Source organism: Erythrolamprus reginae, chromosome 4 (assembly GCF_031021105.1).
Source record: "Erythrolamprus reginae isolate rEryReg1 chromosome 4, rEryReg1.hap1, whole genome shotgun sequence".
NCBI classification, from domain to species: domain Eukaryota; kingdom Metazoa; phylum Chordata; class Lepidosauria; order Squamata; family Dipsadidae; genus Erythrolamprus; species Erythrolamprus reginae.
The window spans coordinates 44,553,399-44,571,817 of record NC_091953.1 but is presented as its reverse complement, the minus strand read 5'-3'; the positions used below and the strand labels follow the sequence as shown (position 1 = coordinate 44,571,817).

At 38.2% G+C, this 18,419-nt stretch overlaps 1 protein-coding gene across 1 annotated transcript in view; it reads right to left on the bottom strand.

Annotated features, from left to right (window-relative positions):
• The window catches only part of EPHA6 (EPH receptor A6), a 475,355-nt gene that overhangs the window by 73,982 nt on the left and 382,954 nt on the right, over positions 1-18,419 (bottom strand). Inside the window, exon 12 of the mRNA XM_070750196.1 lies at positions 12,569-12,694. Coding sequence (XP_070606297.1) covers positions 12,569-12,694 — 126 coding nt within the window. The remainder of the gene's footprint in view (positions 1-12,568; positions 12,695-18,419) is intronic.

Genomic DNA, 18,419 nt, shown 5'->3' with positions numbered 1-18,419 from the left:
GGTATTCAGGAATAAACTATTACTCTAATATAACATAGAAAAATGGTCCAATTTACATGCTAATCAGGGCATCCCATCTGATGTTATTTAGGTAATGCTAATAATACAAAGCAGTGTATAATATATGCAGAACTACTGTCATGGATAATCTTACAGGCAGGGTTGAAAAGAATATAATAAAACAACATACATATTTGTGGAATGAATCTATTCTGTTTGAAATGAATATCAGATAATATAATAAAAAGGATAAAGAACATGGGTACTTCCAAGGACTTGTATCTACATTTTGCTTGCTATTATTTTTCATTACTTCTGCCCAGAGATATAAATAGATATATACAATATGGCCTGTCAGAACATAACCTTGATGGAATTTTATGCTTCTAGCAATCTATTAAATATTATTCAGCTTTATTTGTGAATTGAAAGATGTTTTAGGTAACTACCAAGGCAAAAAACAAAACGCAGGTATTATTTAATCCATAGAAAGGCCTGCTACATTGAAATACAGTAAATGGTGGATTACTTGACAGCAGAAATAAGAATAGCTGGTGAAGAAATCTATTGGAAATATCAATAAGCAGAATTAAATAAGGAATGGATTAAGCAAGGGAGTATCAGTGATATAGAATAGGCAGGTATCATCTTCATCATCCTCATCATGCATTCTGATGACTATGTTTCATTTTTAACTATATGCGCTCTTGGCTGTATGGAATCTGTTTATGGGATTCAAATCTTCCATAAAACAGGAAATTCATTGTATTTCAGACATTATTGGACTATAATTTCAAAAACCATTAGAAAGAAAAGACTGGTGAAGAATATTAGAAACAGATTGCGGGTTACAGATTGCCTATTCCTTTTATAACTACTACCATACCTAGTCTGTTAGCATATGGAGGAAATACTGTAATAAGATTGGGAGAATGAGAGGAACGGGTATTGTCTTCCAATAATATTTCTGAACATCTAAAACATTTTAGAATTTATTTGGTCTATAGGTATAAAGCTATCTATTTCATCTTTCTCTACTTTCAGAAACAAGTAGGGGATTCTTCCAGATTTTTCCTTGAAAGCCACCACTCACACAGTGCATTTAAAATATCAGAAGATTAGACTGAAGAGATAGTTGAAGATGTGGAGATTGAAGCCTGGCTCTCTGGAAAACTTTAAGAGAGGTTTCTGTTTATAGCTTACCATATATCGTGCAATCTTTTCTAAGAGACTTAACAGAATGGCTTGCACTTCTGTTATTAACAATATGATGATCCTGCCTTATTTTTCAATAACTCCTTATTGACATTCTAGCAGCTAAAGTAAGCCACATAATAGTGTTAGAATCAGATAGCTTGACTAACTATGATTTAATATCCCGGCTAGGGTATGGCTGTCTATGCAAGGTACTTCTTTGTCTTCCTTATAGAAAAAGGTTAAGGTCAAAATAATTTTGAGTTTTCTTGCACAGAGTAGCAAAAGTTTAATTAACTGATATCCAGATCTATTGCTAATGCTGTCCTAAGTGTCACTTAAACCAATTTAGGTCTGACTTTCTGAGCAGTACTAAGTTTCATTTAAATATTCACTATGATCTCTTACAATAATACAGATTACTATATTGATGTCACTGTAGATAATTAAAAGGGCTAGCCATAGTTTGGTGCCTCAACACTGAGTGCTATTTCTATCAAGTAAGCTTATCACATTATTTGATTTGAATGTATCTGAAACAGTCACAAATAGGTTATAAATATGTAAGAAAGAAACACAGAATGTTTACAAAATTTAAGCCAGCCTTGTTATGGATTGGGAAGATACTATGTCTTAATAAAGTTATTACTGACAATGAATAATTGTGATAACAACTGTATTGAGTAGCCTACTGTGCCCATTATTTAAGTATTGTAATATATCACATATTACTATGCAAACTATATCAACAAAATGGCCATCACTATAGCTAGGAACCCCAGCCAAGAGACATTACCTAGCTGTCTTGGCTGATCCTGAATATTAAACAAGATAGGATCTGGTTAACTCTTTGATGCAGGATTATCAGGAAGTTGGAGAATAAACTGGGAAATTTTTAAAAAAATCAGAAGATGGTAAAAGCGAAGGTCTTGTTTCCATTATAAGAAGAAGGCAGAAATGTCCAAGATGAGCCCACCTCAAGAGAAAGTTTATTCTACAGCATGAAAAAAGACAGAGGGACTGTCTACTATATTTTATGTGGGTCATGTTGCATGAAGTTGCCAATTGTTTAATAGACATACCATTTGCTTCCCTATTAGTAACACAACAACACACAGTAGGTGATACTATCTTGAATGGATAATAATGAATTGGCTACTGTCAAGAAAGCTGCTGAGGTTACATTAAAAACTGCCACATCTGAGTCCTCATTAGCAGGACAAGTGTAAATCAATTGGTCTTTGGTCTGTTTCCAAGAACCATTTAATCTTCTTTAGACTTAAAAGAAAAGGAAGGAAAGGAAAGTACGTTAATTGAAAACTGATGGGATATAGGGAATAAGATTAAGGCAACAGAGTTAATGCCAATGCCAGTGAGCATAAAAATCTTTTACGTTGATGGGCAATGTGAATACATTTAATACTTTATCCATGTAGTTAAGAATAATTAAAGGAACCAACAAAACAAAGGAAACCATGCAGATCATAAAACAACTGAAATAATACAGTGTTTCCTTTAGGCCAATGAAAAGTCACAAATATTGAGAACACTAGAAATCTTCGGAGAAAAAATTAGAGGAGGCAAAATGAAAATACAATACATATATGATTTTAAAACTGGGGAATCTACATATAGTCACAGAAAGTCAGAGGAGAGTGTAGACAGTCATCTATTTTATGATGATTTCAGATTGTATTTAGAGTTGCACATTTTTTTCAGGGCTGATTCAATATTGCATTCTTGATTTTGTACTTATTACATACAATGTTACTATGGATAACCACGACAACCCTGTTTACCTTCCTCTACTCATTCTGTGAACATGAGCAGAGGATCTTTTATTTGCTGGAAAATAAATTGTATATTCATGTTACTTTAGATTGCTGGGTGAATTGCTTTGTAGATTGGGTTTACTAGATATTCCCTCATTTAGATTTTCACAGGTACAGGTATGAAGGTCTTGGCATATTCGGGTTTCGTCCCGTGTTACCCCACTGACTCACCAGGAAGTTTCAACACAGCTTGCAGGTGCTGAGCCATCAAACCACACCCATCCATCAGTATTTATAGAGGGAAGGCAGCTCAGGTCTCGCTGTATTCGCCCTAGAACAAGGACAGAAGTACCAGCCTGAAGATGATGAGCGGGATGACGTCGAAATGTCACCAGAAATCTCTAAATCCTACACAGGAATAAACCCGAATATACCAAGACCTTCATACCTGTACTCGTGAAAATCTACGAAAATATATATATATATATATATATATATATATATATATATATATATATATATATATATATCACATGTTTTTGCTGAATTTTTAAAATTAAGGGAGACTAGGATAGCACTATTTCGGCCTTGTTCTGGCCTCATCAGCTAACCATATATATATATAGTTATATATATTATATATATATAAATTATTAAATGTTACTACAAAGCATGTCATTTTGAAAGGATCAATTGTTTAAAAATAAAATAATAACCACAACTTTTTAAGAGAACAATTTGGATAGCAATTCAATAATAGAATGATAATAAAAATGCAAATGTAAAGTGTCAAACTGTTCAATAACTTTGTTTAAAATAGTGAAACAAGGCAGCAGTCCACATGCCGTTCTTCAAAATTCTTCCTCTGGCACAGAGTCCCTGTTTTTGCATTCCTGCTGGTTTCTGAATCTGTTCTTTTCATGGTCAGGAAACTTTCCAGAAACCTGCAAAAAGTTGCTGACTGACACTTGGAAGGATATATGAGTTTCTGAGCCATTTTTTTTCTCCAAGCTTGAGAAAATAGTACTGTTCATTAAAATGGATGTAGTTTACTATAATTCTAGGTGTGCACAAAACAGTCTTGTTTTAATTTCTCACTTTCTATTTTCAGGCACTTTTTTGCATAATTAATTTTTTAAAGCCTTGGAATGTGTCTGTTTTCAAATTTCTGCATTGAAGAAATCCACTTTTCTTACTGAGTTTTAAATGTTTCCCATTGTAGTGAGTCTTAGTCGTATTAGTAAGTTCAAAAAGGCTATCTCTGGAAATTCTTTGAAAAATTTGACAAGGCTTTTAGATAATTTCTATGAACTTTATTTACTACTACTAAATAGGGGGAATTTCATCAAAAACATAGTCAAATAGATAATTTTCATAATTAGTATAAACACAATTTTTATATTGAATATTAATAACCAGGCATTTTCAGAATAATTTTATGCATTTTAACAACTACTTTAATGATGTGCAGAGGGAAGTAAAAATAAAAGGTGACTTGTGTAATAGTTATAGTACAGAACAACCTTCATTCTTGTCATGCCAAGAATCAGATGATCTATATACCTTAATAAATACTCAGTCTAATAATTTTCAATCATTTTTCATTTAACAAGCACCTCAAAAGCAGGAGTTCTGTAAAATGATGCGGTTGTTGTTTCTGATATTAATATTTTGAATAGAAATGTGTTAGTTAACTGCTTTCTGGGTAACAGTGTGATTTATAATAATAGGCATACATCAATGGATCCAATTAAAGATGTCAAGCTGGAGAATGGGTAAGAGGTAGTATAATTAAAGCACTGTGCAGAGCTTTGGAGAATATCTATTGACTCCTGATCTTGACTTCCTATAGGTCTTGTTTGACCTTCAGAAAACAAAGCAGCACTCATCCTTTGTGCCAAGGCCTTGTGCTGGTAAGGATAATTAGTGTATACATAATTCAGAAATAGATTGTATTGTGCTGTTATGTTCAATAACATTACTTGCATATCAAATTAAATGGTGTATTTTTTCATTCGAATGGTAGGTGAAATACACTATATAGGCAGAATTCACTTGATTATAACTAGCAAGGCAGTAAGACCACACCTAGAATACTGCATCCAGTTTTGGTCACTACATGTTGTTGAGACTCTCAAAAAAGTACATAGAAGAACAACTGGATGATTAGGGGACTGAAGACTAAAATGTATGAAAAACGGTTATAGGAATTGGGCATGGTTAGTCTAGTGAAGAGAAGGACCAGGGGAGACACAACAGCAGTGTTCCAATATTTTAGGGACTGCCACAGAGAGGGAGGGGTCCAGCTATTTTCCAAAGCACCTGAAGGCCACAGAGGAATAATGGATGGAAAGTGATCAAGGAGAGATTCAAGCTAGAAATAAGAAGATATTTTCTGATAGTGAGAACAATCAGCCAATGGAACAACTTGCTTTTAGAAGTTGTGAGAACTTCATCATGGAGGTTTTCTAGAAGAAATTGGGCTGCCATTTGTCAGAAATGGTGTAGGATCTCCTCAGGGGTGGGCTACTGCCCGAACTGGGGGGGGGGACACAGCGGGCTAGTGAAAATGGAGCTCCACCCCAGAGCATCCAAGTAGCACTGAAAGATTTATTTATTTATTTATTAGATTTGTATGCCGCCCCTCTCTGTAGACTTGGGTCGGCTAACAACAATAATAAAACAACATCTAATCTAATATTTAAAATAACTAAAAACCCTTATTAAAAACCAAACATACACACAAATATACTATGCATAAATTGTATAGGACTGGGGGAAAGAAATATCTCAATTCCGCCATGCTTGATGACAGAGGTGGGTTTTAAGGAGCTTACGAAAGGCAAGGAGGGTGGGGGCAATTCTGATCTCTGGGGGGACCTGGTTCCAGAGGGTCAGGGCCGCCACAGAGAAGGTTCTTCCCCTGGGTCCTGCCAAACAACATTGTTTAGTTGACGGGATCCGGAGAAGGCCAACTCTGTGGGACCTAACTGGTCGCTGGGATTCGTGCGGCAGAAGGTGGTCCCATAGATATTCTGGTCCGATGCCATGAAGGGCTTTATAGGTCATAACCAACACTTTGAATTGTGACTGGAAACTGATCGGAAACCACCGCAGACTGCGGAGTGTTGGTGTAACATGGGTATATCTAGGGAAGCCCATGATTGCTCTTGCAGCTGCATTCTGCACGATCTGAAGTTTCCGAACACTTTTCAAAGGTAGCCCCATGTATAGAGCATTACAGTAGTCGAGCCTCGAGGTGATGAGGGCATGAGTGACTGTGAGCAGTGACTCCCTGTCCAAATAGGGCTGCAACTGGTGCACCAGGCGAACCTGGGCAAACGCCCTCCTCACCACAGTTGAAAGATGTTTCTCTAATGTGAGCTCTGGATCGAGGAGGACGCTCAAGTTGCGGATTCCCCCCCCCCGGGTGATGGACGGACAGATGGAATTGTCCCTGGGAGGCAAAGCCCACAGCCACTCCGTCTTATCAAGGTTGAGTTTGAAAGAAAATGCAAAGCATCCTGCATAAGTCACATAGAGTAACAGAACCATTGCTTTCAATATAATTCTTGTACTCAGTGAATATGGAAATACAGTGTTCCCTCGATTTTCACAGGGGATGCGTTCTGAGACCGCCTGCGAAAGTCAAATTTCGCCAAAGTAGAGATGCGGAAGTAAATACACCATTTTTGGCTATGGACAGTACCACAAGCCATCCCTTAATAATTTAAACCCCTAATTATTTATTAACGATTATTATTATTTTTTGTTATTTACTTGTAAAAATTATTAACATAACTAAGGATCTTCTTCAATCACCACTTCATCGGGCACTTCTGCAATGGACACTGAAGGCAATGGCGTGACAGTCCTCTTGGTTTTTGTGATGAACATAGTTATGGGTAGTTGTTGATGCAGTTTCTTTTTCTGGGCTAACATGGCTATGTACGGTGCAACGATGTTGTAAAGGGAGGCCTTAAATTGTATAGAGTGAGTCATGTTGGGATCCCAAAGTTCCACAATCTATTGGAGATATGCAGCGCTTCTGTGCACTTCTGCAAGCTGTTCAAGCATTAGGCCAGCCTCTTCTTCTTCCTCAGTTCATTCAGCTTCTTCTTCTTCCTTTTCTTCACTCGCTGACTTAGCCAGCTCCTCCAGATCTTTGTCTGTCAGCGGTAGGCCATACTCATCAAGCAAACCATTGACTTCATTGGGTGTCATGTCACTGAAGCTTCCTCCACCCAGTAACTGTGCCAGCTTCACAGATTTCTGGACTGCAGTATGTTGAATTTCTTCGGGAGCAAATCCCTTGTAATGGTGCACCACTTCTGGCCACAATTTCTTCCAGCAGTCATTCATTGCCTGTGTCTTCATATCCATTAAGGCATTCTGAATGTCCTTCAGACACAATGCAATGCAATGTGATGATATCCAATGAAATGCTCTTCTTACAATCAGTCTTGTACCCACACGACAAAGCAGCTTCCATTTTCATAAGCTGTTTATTTCTAGGCGTCACCATCTTTTTTGCTCCCTTGTTGAATGTAATCACAGCTGTTTGTCTTATCTTCTTTTCATCCTTTAGAATGTATCTCACACTCGATTCGTTTATTCCATAATGCTGCCCCACTTCTGCATATGAGCGCCCCCTTTTTAGCATATCTAACAGTTCTGTTTAATCGTCAGCATCTTCCTACTCTTTTTACTGTCGCTGCCTCCACTCCACATAGAATGTTTAGGAAGTATCTTGGGCATGTCTTCTAATAAGTGTTAATAGTTGTAAAAGTACTAATGCACACTGGACTAACACCACTGATTGGCTGAGATTTCGGGCCATCAGCAATGACGGGTAAAATTTTTGCGATGACGTATGACATCATCGGGCAGGAAAAACCATGGTATAGAAAAAAACCGTGAAGTATTTTTTAATTATTTTTTGAAAAACCGTGGTATAGGCTATTTGCGAAGTTCAAAACTGCGGAAATCAAGGGAACACTGTATATGTGGATTGTGTGCTAATTTGAAAACAGTGAGCAACTGTTGTACGGTTGCATGAGGTCAGCTGATTCTGAGAATCAAGTCACTTTTCTAATTTTGACGAAGTTAATTTGATTTGATATCAGAAATAGCTGGTGCTTTCTTTTAACACTGCAGCTTGGCTGAACATATAGTATGTCCTGTTCCCATTTGGACAAACATTGTCCTCCCTATTTATAGTAGCTTTGACAGGCAAAGATTTTCAAGAAGAAAGATGTTATTCTTCCCTGGAACTCTTTGGGGTTTTTTTGTATACAGCCCAGCAAATAAATAGATCCGGAAATAAAGATAATGAATAAAGGGAAGACAGGTATAAGCAATTTATTTTATTTTCCTTCTGTATGGAATAAGGAGATTTTTTGCTTTTCTAGCCAGCCTTTTATTCTCATGTTGTGATATTAGAGATAATGAAGATAACTATGCATCACCTTTAAACTGTTTTCAGTTACTGTCATTGTAAACAAATACAGGTCACTTAATAATTGGGACAGGAATTTGCATTGCTAGGTAACATAGTCATAACAGGTAACATCACCTTCTCTTCCTCCTCCTCTCCTAATATAAAATATAAAATTTGGGCAAAATTCAAAGTAAGTAATTACTATCTACAAATAGTAATTTAATTTATGACTGAGTTTTCCTGTGAATACAGGAATATTTTTTATTTTTCATCCTGCCTTTATTATAATTTCTTTATAAATAATTCAAGGTGGCAAACATGCCTAATACTCCTTTGCCTTCCTATTTTTCTCCACAACAACCCTGTGAGGTGAGTTGGCTGAGAGACAATGATAAGGCCAAAGTCATTCAATGGGTTTTCATGTGAATACTAATATCCCAGAAAAATATTTCTGAATAGGTCTTTCATTGTATTTTTTATTATACACAGGAGGTCAGAAACCTACCGTATGTGAATAGTTTTAAAAATTTTTATACAGCAATCAATTACATTTAAGTAGAACTTATTAAAAAAAAATCAAAAAAAATCTGGAATCTTCATTCAATTTTATTATTAACTCAACACCACTAGAAATATTTGTTTACTTTATAAAATAATTAAAACAGGATACTTAATGTTTACAAAATACACTGGGCTCAGCATGGAAATGCTGTTTTAAATCACATTGAAACCCTAAAGAAAGTGTAGAAGAGAGCAAACAGGATGACAAGGGGACTGGAAACTAAAACATATGAAGAGAGGTTGCAGGAATTGGATATGGCTAGTCTAGCAAAGAGAAGGTCCAGGGAAGACATGATAGCATTATTCCAATACTTTAGAGGCTGCCACAGAGAGAAAGGGGTTATAATGTTTTCCAAAGCACCAGAGGGCCAGATAAGAAATAACGGATGGAAGCTGACGAAAAAGTGATTCAACCTGGAAATGAGGAACTTTCTGATGGGGAGAGAGATCAACAGCCTGCCTGCAGAGATTTTGATAACTTCAACACCTGAGACTTTCAAGGGGAAATTGGACAGCCATTTGTCCGAAATGGTATAGGTACGTGATGGTGAACCTATGGCACACATGCCACATGTGGTACACAGAGCCATATGGGAGGGCACGACGGACTTTTCCATGTTTCAGCTCCAGCGCGCCTGCGTGTGCTGGCCAGCTGATTTTTGGCCTCCTGATACTTCAGGGAAGGTTCCTTAAGGCCCTGGAGGCAAAAAAATTCACCAAACGGACAAACTGGAAGTTTGGAAAAACATGCTTCTGGTTTGCCCATTTGGGCGGTTTTTTCACCTACCAGCAATGGTAGGTTCATACCGGTGTGTTCTGGAGTGACACACTGTTGGGAACCCACTGATGCAATTTTCAGCTATTTTTTTTCTGGCATCTCCTGAGAAGGAGCTTTTCAGTTGTGTTTTGGACAAAGACATTAAGACGAGGGCGGCCAGAGGGCTTCTTCTGACATGGAGGCGCTGGAAAAAATAGCCAAAAATTGCATCAGTGAGTTCCTACCAATCAGGCACTCCAGATCACATCAGTATGAACCCACAATTGCCTACCAGGCTTCAGAAAGGCTTGTGCACATGCGTGGGAGGCAACAAGGGTGTGTGCACATGGATGGGGAGGAGGGAAGGGTTGTGGAAATGTGTACGCATGCTAGCACACCCAAGCACACCCCCTTTTTGGCACATGAACCAAAAAAGGTTTACCATCACTGGTATTGAGCAGGGGGTTGGACTAGATGACCTACAAGGTCCCTCCCAACTCTAATAATAAATAAATTAAAAAAACAGTTTTGATACTGAGCAACATTAAACATATGGCAAGCCAAAAACAAAGCAAGAGCTAACACAGAACAACATCAGAATCACAGATAATTAAAGCCATAAATTCTATCAAGACATTGCCAAGAGCTCATTGTTATCTTATATTGGGTTTCAGGTACCTTTGCCCAGAATTTGGTATATTGTATATAGTGTGTGAGTGCCCATTATGAAGGCAACATAGTAATTGGCTATGGTTGGTTACCCTGCAAGTCTCATAACATTTCTAATAAAATAACATACATAAATCTGTTTACCAGATATAGATACATTTTATTTCTCATAAGGAATTTTATTAAGTGGCCCTCCAACAAGGCAAATAACAATATATTAAAAATGAGCTTGAGAGCAGATTCTGTGATAAGTAGGCATGTCCATAACAGATAGTTAGCCAACTGCAATATGTAACATATTTGGTATATAACCTCCTAATGCTGACCTGCCTTTCCATATGTGGTCTTTGAAAGAGCAGGTGTGAAGACTTGCAATATCAGAAATCTAAATGTCATTTGAAATGTTAACATGGGAAAAAAACATTAGATAGAATTAGACAAGATGTTTCTATGGCAATTTTTCTATGTCGAAGTCTTGCTTGGGATATATCAATTAAAATAAATATGATTTTGAGTTTTAAAAATCCTATTATGTGCAAATGGCACAGCATGTATGATAGTCTGACTTCCACTACATATATCTGTTTGCTTGCTAATTTGCTTCCTAAAACTAATGCAGAAGAAAAGGCAGGTTTTTTTTCAGGATGTTGAAGTCAAAATTATATTGTGCAACTAGAAAATTATTTATCTATCTATCTATCTATCTATCTATCTATCTATCTATCTATCTATCTATCTATCTATCTATCTATCTATCTATCTATCTATCTACTAGATTTGTATGCCGCCCCTCTCCGAAGACTCGGGGCGGCTAACAACAATAAAGAAGACAATGTAACAAATCTAATATTAAAAAATAATCTAAAAAACCCCAATTTAAGAGACCAATCATACAAACAAGCATACCATTATAATATACTGAATGGGCTTTTTCTTTGGTAAGCTACAAGTCAGTGAAGTTCCATTTCATTGGGTCTATTTTAAATTTGACTAATTGATGGACCAAATAATTATTAGTTTGTTCTGAACTTGCCAAATCACTGTTCTTGTTTCCATGCTATGCAGAAAAAAAGAGCAAAATTAAGGAAAACTTCCAAACAGTTAGCCTCAAATTAAATCTAGTTAATTGTATTCCATTGATTCTAATAATTTTTTAAAAGGGGAATCAAAATATTCCTAATCCTATCACATTAGGATAGCAGTGAAAATCAAATCACAAAATAATAAATAGAACGATGAATAATTTATCAGGAAATGGAAGCCTGATAAAGTGACAGATGGTTGAAGTTAATGAGATCTGGAAAAAAGAAAGATGATAAATTTAAAGGACAAAAGATAATATACAATGTGGTATGTGGATGTGAGGAAAACAAGAATTGTTTGAAAGTATAGACAGGTATGAACAGGTATTATGTAATGAAACTTGTGGCATAAACCAGATTTAACCATTTCCCTTTTACGTCCTGATGTCATCATTTAATTGGTTTTGTATTCCATTTTTGCTTTCTGCAGAACATTAGCCCAAAGAGACTGGCATGGTGGCTTGTACATATGCATGGCATTTTAAGATGACACCTGAATGAAATATCGCTTTCTGCAAGACCACTAAATTTTATTTTGGTTTTGTTAAAAAGGAAAGAGATGTTTCTGTTTTGGACAATAAACTGGTTGTCATATAATAACTGTCAGAGTTGGCTCCTCCTTTCAAGAAGTATTCTCCTCTACACAAAAGAAGTATGCAACATTTAAAGATCTTTGAATGATATGCCTGGAGAATTTTTCAAGCTTTGTAGGGCCAAAACCAAGAAATAGACAGGGTCAGATTAAAAACTAAATTTGATTTGACATGATGTTTTCAATATTAAATTTAACAACTATTTCTGCATTTAATAATTTTATAACAGCTAGGTTTGGAGGTAGTCAGCATAGTAGATGTAGATTGTCCCCTCGCTGTTTAACCTGTTATTTTTTTTTAAACTGCATCATATTAATTTAAAACAAAGAAAAAAAAACTTCTCTTTTTTGTAATGGTAATTTGGATTTTATGCACTTTTTTAAACTCAGTCTGATGAGTAAAACCTACAAACCTATGGTATATTTGTCTGATCAGAAACAAAAGTGACATACAAAATGTCCATAAATAGGGTGCTTTGAAAATTTACATGGAATACCTACCGGAAAAAATCCTGGAGGGTAAAGATCCTCCCCCTGACAAAGGATGTGGGGCTGCAATGTTATTTAAGAATCCTTCCCTCAGGAATCTTGGGCAAAGAGACTGGAACCCAATGGCCGGGAAGGGTCCTTATAAAAGATAAAAACTGTCATTAATTATAGGCAGAGATTTTAGTTGTTGAAAAGAAACTGCTTGCAATAGAGACAGACCATGATAATATTGAATAGATTAATTATTATTTTACAACCAGTTGTATAATCAACTCATGCCAGCCAAACAGATATTACTCCAAACAGTTTCATTCTGGTGCCACATTTGAATTGAGAAAAATGTGAGATTTGGAGAAACATCTTTTGTGGTTATCAGCTTGGTGATCTGTATTTTTTGTAGTTTTTTTTAAATTTAATTTTCCATTTTCTGTTTTTTTCCCTACTTCTTCCTATTAAACTTATTAACATAAGTAAAAATGAAAAATCACATAATGCTAGGCAAGAAACTATTGTTAGCAGATTTTATTAGGCTAAAGCAAGCCAATACATTTTTATATGATGCAATTAATGAATTCACCACTATAGATGCCATTCATTAAAACCTCTCTGAACATTACCACCAACTTTGTTTCCTTGTAGATACGTCTGTTAAACAGGTAAAGTCAGAACATTACAGTGAGCAACATGATATTTATACTTGGGGATTGCAAACTACATTTTCAATTTGGTTTAACATATTAATTTCTAATCAATACCCGGAACACAATGTGGATATTATGGGATACCAGGAAATCATCTTATTGTTCCATCATACCATAATAGATTGGAACAATAATAATAGGACAAGTTCATAGATTCTGCAAACCTCAAAGTACAAAGGTCGCCCAGAAAGTAATGCACCACATTTTTTCTTCAACAATTATTTATTGAACACAATGAAATTTACGCACAAGAAAGAATTATGTTTCTTCTACGCTCCCTATTTTTCCACTTAATCTCTGTCCTGTTTTATGGCCTTCCTCCAGCGAGACACAAGGGAGTGTATGTCCTGTTGGTACCACTCCTTGCTCTGGTCATGAAGCCATTTCTGCACTATAATGGTGTCACGCTCTGTGCCCAGTGACTAACCGTACTTCTGTCAACTGCAGATTCTCCATAAACTATACATAAACATTTATGAATGTTCCCAACAGTTTCTTTCCCCGCAGTGAGAAATTCAATGACGACACGCTGCTTGTAATATACATCACTTACAGACATCATTTTGAAACACTGCTGCAGCTATGCTGTCTGAAGAAATGCAAAATTTACACATACACTCCTGACAATTCAAATAATGTATATATCTAAAGTTTTGCATTCGTACCATTACTGTAGGCTGAGAAAAAGAATGTGGTGCATTGCTTTCTGGGTGACCTTTGTATTAATAGGATCTGTTAATGAAAAATAGTATACTGTTTTATACATATTGAAAAGTCATAGATGGTAAATTATGAAAGTAATCTTTGCCTGACTATTTGAATTTGATTGAAAAATACAGAAAGCCATAATTATGTATATATGTCTTATTGGATTTAATAATTACACAGGGTCTCAGGGATTTCCAAATTTTCTGGCTAGTTGAACATTTGGAATTTTGGCAACACTGGAAAAAATTCAGATCTAATAAGATACTGCATAACATTTATTTAGAGACATTGTCAGTGATAATTTGAGCAGAAAAGTAGATCCTTCCCTACCATAGTGCATGTTACAGGAGGAAAATACAAGTTCACAGCCTTCTTACTGTGTAGGATTTAACTCTCCTCTTCTACCTCCCAGAGTTTGATTACAAAACTTTAAGATATGGGGCGTTGGTCTTACCTAACATGCCCATTCTCATGGCGATCCAAAGGAGAGGCCAAGATGCGTAGCTCTAACCCTCCAGTTCTATGACTGAGGTGTAACATTTAGGACCACCCTCTTACTAATAGTCCAGTTTGAAATGAAGCCAATGTGACACTCAACGTATTCCAGAATCTGGAAAGTCTGAATGTCACCTGCGCTGGATGATGCCACAGTAGTGCCTCAAAGTCTGTGCAGAACCAGCCAGTGCCAATGAGAAACCCTACTGGGGCCAAGAACACAACAACAACCCCCTTCCCCCTGCAAAAGCAAACCAACCAACCACTGGGCAGGGTCTGGCCTCTCCTTCGGATCACTGTGAGAATAGATGTATCAGGTAAGACCAATGCCCCTTCTTCATGACATCCTCTGGAGAGGCCATGATGGGACAAACTTTGGCATGCCTTATGGGTGGGAGTACAAACTTTTCTGTGGTCCCTAGTGATCATGAATCTGCTGAAGGACCCTTCTGCCAAAGGCAGCCTCCACTGATGCAAAGGAATTCAATCTATAGTGGTGGATGAAAGGTGAAGGGATGTCCATGCATATCTCTTCCATGGAAGCTTAGGTGGCCCATGCAGCGGTGGTAGCCATGCTTCTGGTCGAACGAACAGTGATCCCACAGGGCACTGGGAGTGCCTGTACTTCATAGGTGCAGATGATAGCTGCGTGCTGATGGTCAACTGAAGCCATTGAGATTCTGAATGGACTACAGGGCCTTGGATGAGGGAGACCCTCTCTGGGAGGTTCCTCCAAGATCTGACAATGGACAGGCTTACCAGGTTGGTGAACTATGATCTGCAGGGCAAATGGGGAACCACCAGAAGGAGTTCCACCTTCTCTGATAGAACCTTCCTGGTCACCCCCATAACTAGAGGAATTGGGGGAAAGGCATATAAAAGCCTTACAGGCCAAGTACATCATAGGGCATCCAGACCTTCCACTCCCAGGACCAGAAACCTTGAAAAAAAAACCTGTGGAGGTGAGTATTCATTGGAGAATCAAAGAGGTCCAGGATCATGCACCCGAACTGCCAACACAGCTCCTCAAACAAACTGGGTGGAGTCTCCACTACAAATGATCCACTGTGGCTCTGCTCACCCACATCCAACTGCACATTGGAAGTGCCTGCAGTATGAGGTGCCTTGAGTGACAATAAATGAATCTCTGCCCACTTACACAGGGACTCCACCACCCCCATGAGAGTCTAAGACCTGGTCCCCCCGTCTATTCGCATAAGCCATGGTAGTCACATTGTCCATGAGCAGGAGGACATGTTGGCCTGAAACTGCCTCCTCAAAGGCCCTGAGAGTGAGGTGAGCCGCCCTGAGCTCCAGTCAATTGATGTTATATTTGAGCTCCTGTGGGGTTCATTGAGCTTGCAACACCCTGGAACCAAGATGGTCCCCCCAGCTGAATTGATTGGTGTCAGAGGTAATGGTTACTCTGTCCTGCTCCAAAAAGGGGCAGCCCTGTGACAGGGTTCGGGACTCCCACCAGTGGAGTGAGCGAAGCATCTTTAAAGGTATGCGGACACTGTCTGAGAGGTACCATGACCCAATCGCTGGAATAGAAGAAGGAACCACTGAAGTGACCTTGTTTAGAAAGGAACCCAGGGATGATATCAATGCAGGATATCATCTTCCCTAGAAGCTGAGACAAAGAGAACAAGGGAACAACTCTCTCTCATATGATTGTCTAGACAGGACCTGGATGCTGGTCCATTGCTCCTGGGGAAAGGAAGGCAAGTCCGTTGATAGTGTCAACAAGGGTTCCAAGATGAATCTAGCAGAAGGTCCTCAAGGTAACACAGCATGCAAATAGGCAACAACCTGAGGTAAGCTGCTAGCATGGCCATGATTTTAGTAAATGTTCAGGGGGCCAAAGCCAGCCCAAATGGGAGAGACGAATACTGACAATGGTGGCTGGCACAGCAGAACATCAGGAATTTCCTATGGGATGGTGAATTGGAGTACGGAGAGGTCTAACGAAGCGAGGAAATCTCCTTCCCAAATGCACGCCAGGATGGAATGGAGGGAGTGCATTTTAAACTTCTGGTACACCAGATATTTGTTGAGACCTTTGAGATTCAGAATCACTCTGCATCCCTCTAAGGCTTTGAGAACTATGAAGAGAATGGAATAGAACCCAGTCCCATGCTTATCTAGTGGAACCAGTTGAATGGCCTGAATATCCATCAAATGCTGGATAGCCAATTCCATCAGTGCCTGCCAAGTGGGTACCTGGAAATTTATTTATTTATTTATTTATTTATTTATTTATTTATTTATTTATTTATTTATATTTATTTTGTCCAATACACAACAATACACAATGAAGGTTATAGAGGTTATACTCGAGTAAAATATATTAGAGAAAGAATAGAAATGAAAATTTAGGAATAGAATATATCAAATAGAGAATAGAAGGATAATATGAAAGTAGTATAAGAAGATTAGAATAGAAGAATAGTACATATAGTATATAAGATATAGGAGAGACAATAGGACAGGGGATGGGAGGCACACTAGTGCACTTATGCACACTCCTTACTGACTTCTTAGGAATCTGGAGAGGTCAACTGTGGATAGTCTGAGGATAAAATGTTGTGGGTTAGGGGAAGATACTACAGAGTCCGGTAATGAGTTCCATGCTTTGACGACTCGATTACTAAGGTCATATTTTTTACAGTCCAATTGGGAGCGGTTAATATTAAGCTTGCATCTGTTATGTGCTCTTGTGTTGCTGTGGTTGAAGCTGAAGTAGTCGTTCACAGGCAGGACGTTGCAGCATATGGGCAATACTTAGATCATGTTTAAGGTGTTGAAGTTGTAAGCTTTCTAGACCCAGGATAGTGAGTCTAGTTTTGTAGGGTATTCTGTTTCGGGTGGAGGAGTGAAGGGCTCTTCTGGTGAAGTATCTTTGGACATTTTCGAGGGTGTTAATGTCCGAGATGCGGTATGGGTTCCAAACATATGAGCTGTATTCTAGGATGGGTCTGGCGAAAGTTTTGTAAGCTCTGGTAAATAGTGCGAGATTGCCAGAGTTGAAGCTACATAGGATTAGATTAACAACTCTTGAAGCTTTCTTGGAGATGTTGTTAAAGTGGGTTTTGGCACTTAGGTCTTTTGTTATTAGTACTCCGAGGTCCTTAACCAAGTGGGGGTTATCTGTGATAATTTGTTTGTTCAGTTTGTATTTGTGGTTCTGATTCTTTTTACTGATGTGTAGGACAGAGCATTTGCTGGTAGAGAAATTGGACAATGTAGAAAAAACTTCAGGGGGAGGGGGAAGAAATTCCAGGGAGAGACCATGTGTGATGGTCTCCCTGACCCAGGCATCCTGTGTAGTGTCTTTCCAGCAGTCCAAAAACAAACCAAGGTGATCCCCCCAATGGGGGAAAGGGGTGAGCTATTATTTTCTGTAGCAAAAAGGCTGAGAGTTGATTCTGAAAGCACTCTTTCCTGGAAGTTGTTGTCTGCCTCTACTGGATGGACCGGAATGGTCGCCCTGGAACTCAGACCTGTAAAAGAAGGGCTGCTGCTGATAGCGGAAGCTAGCCCTGACTTCCCCCAACCTGAAGGAGGACCGTCTATAATAGGGCATGGACCTGAGATCGGGGCATCTACTTAAGGATGGCAAAATCTTCATCTTGTCCCTAGTCTTGATGAGAAAGGGCTAAAGAGAGCACCCAAACAAGGCCTGCCCTTCAAATGGGTCCACTGCCACCTTCCATTTGTTTTTCATATCCATTTTGCAATGGTGGAGCCAAATCATCCTGCATGCTGTTACAGCTGACGCCATTGCTCTGGTGGAGAATCTGTCTGTGGCAAGAGAAATGTCCGCAGTATATTCCATAGCTGCAATAATCTTACTGAGGTCCTGATGGACACGCAGGTCCTCAGCGGGCAGTCGGGCATGCAATTGATGCAGCCACTGCAGTGAAGCCCTAGTAAAAAAAGAGGAAGTAGTTAGGCCT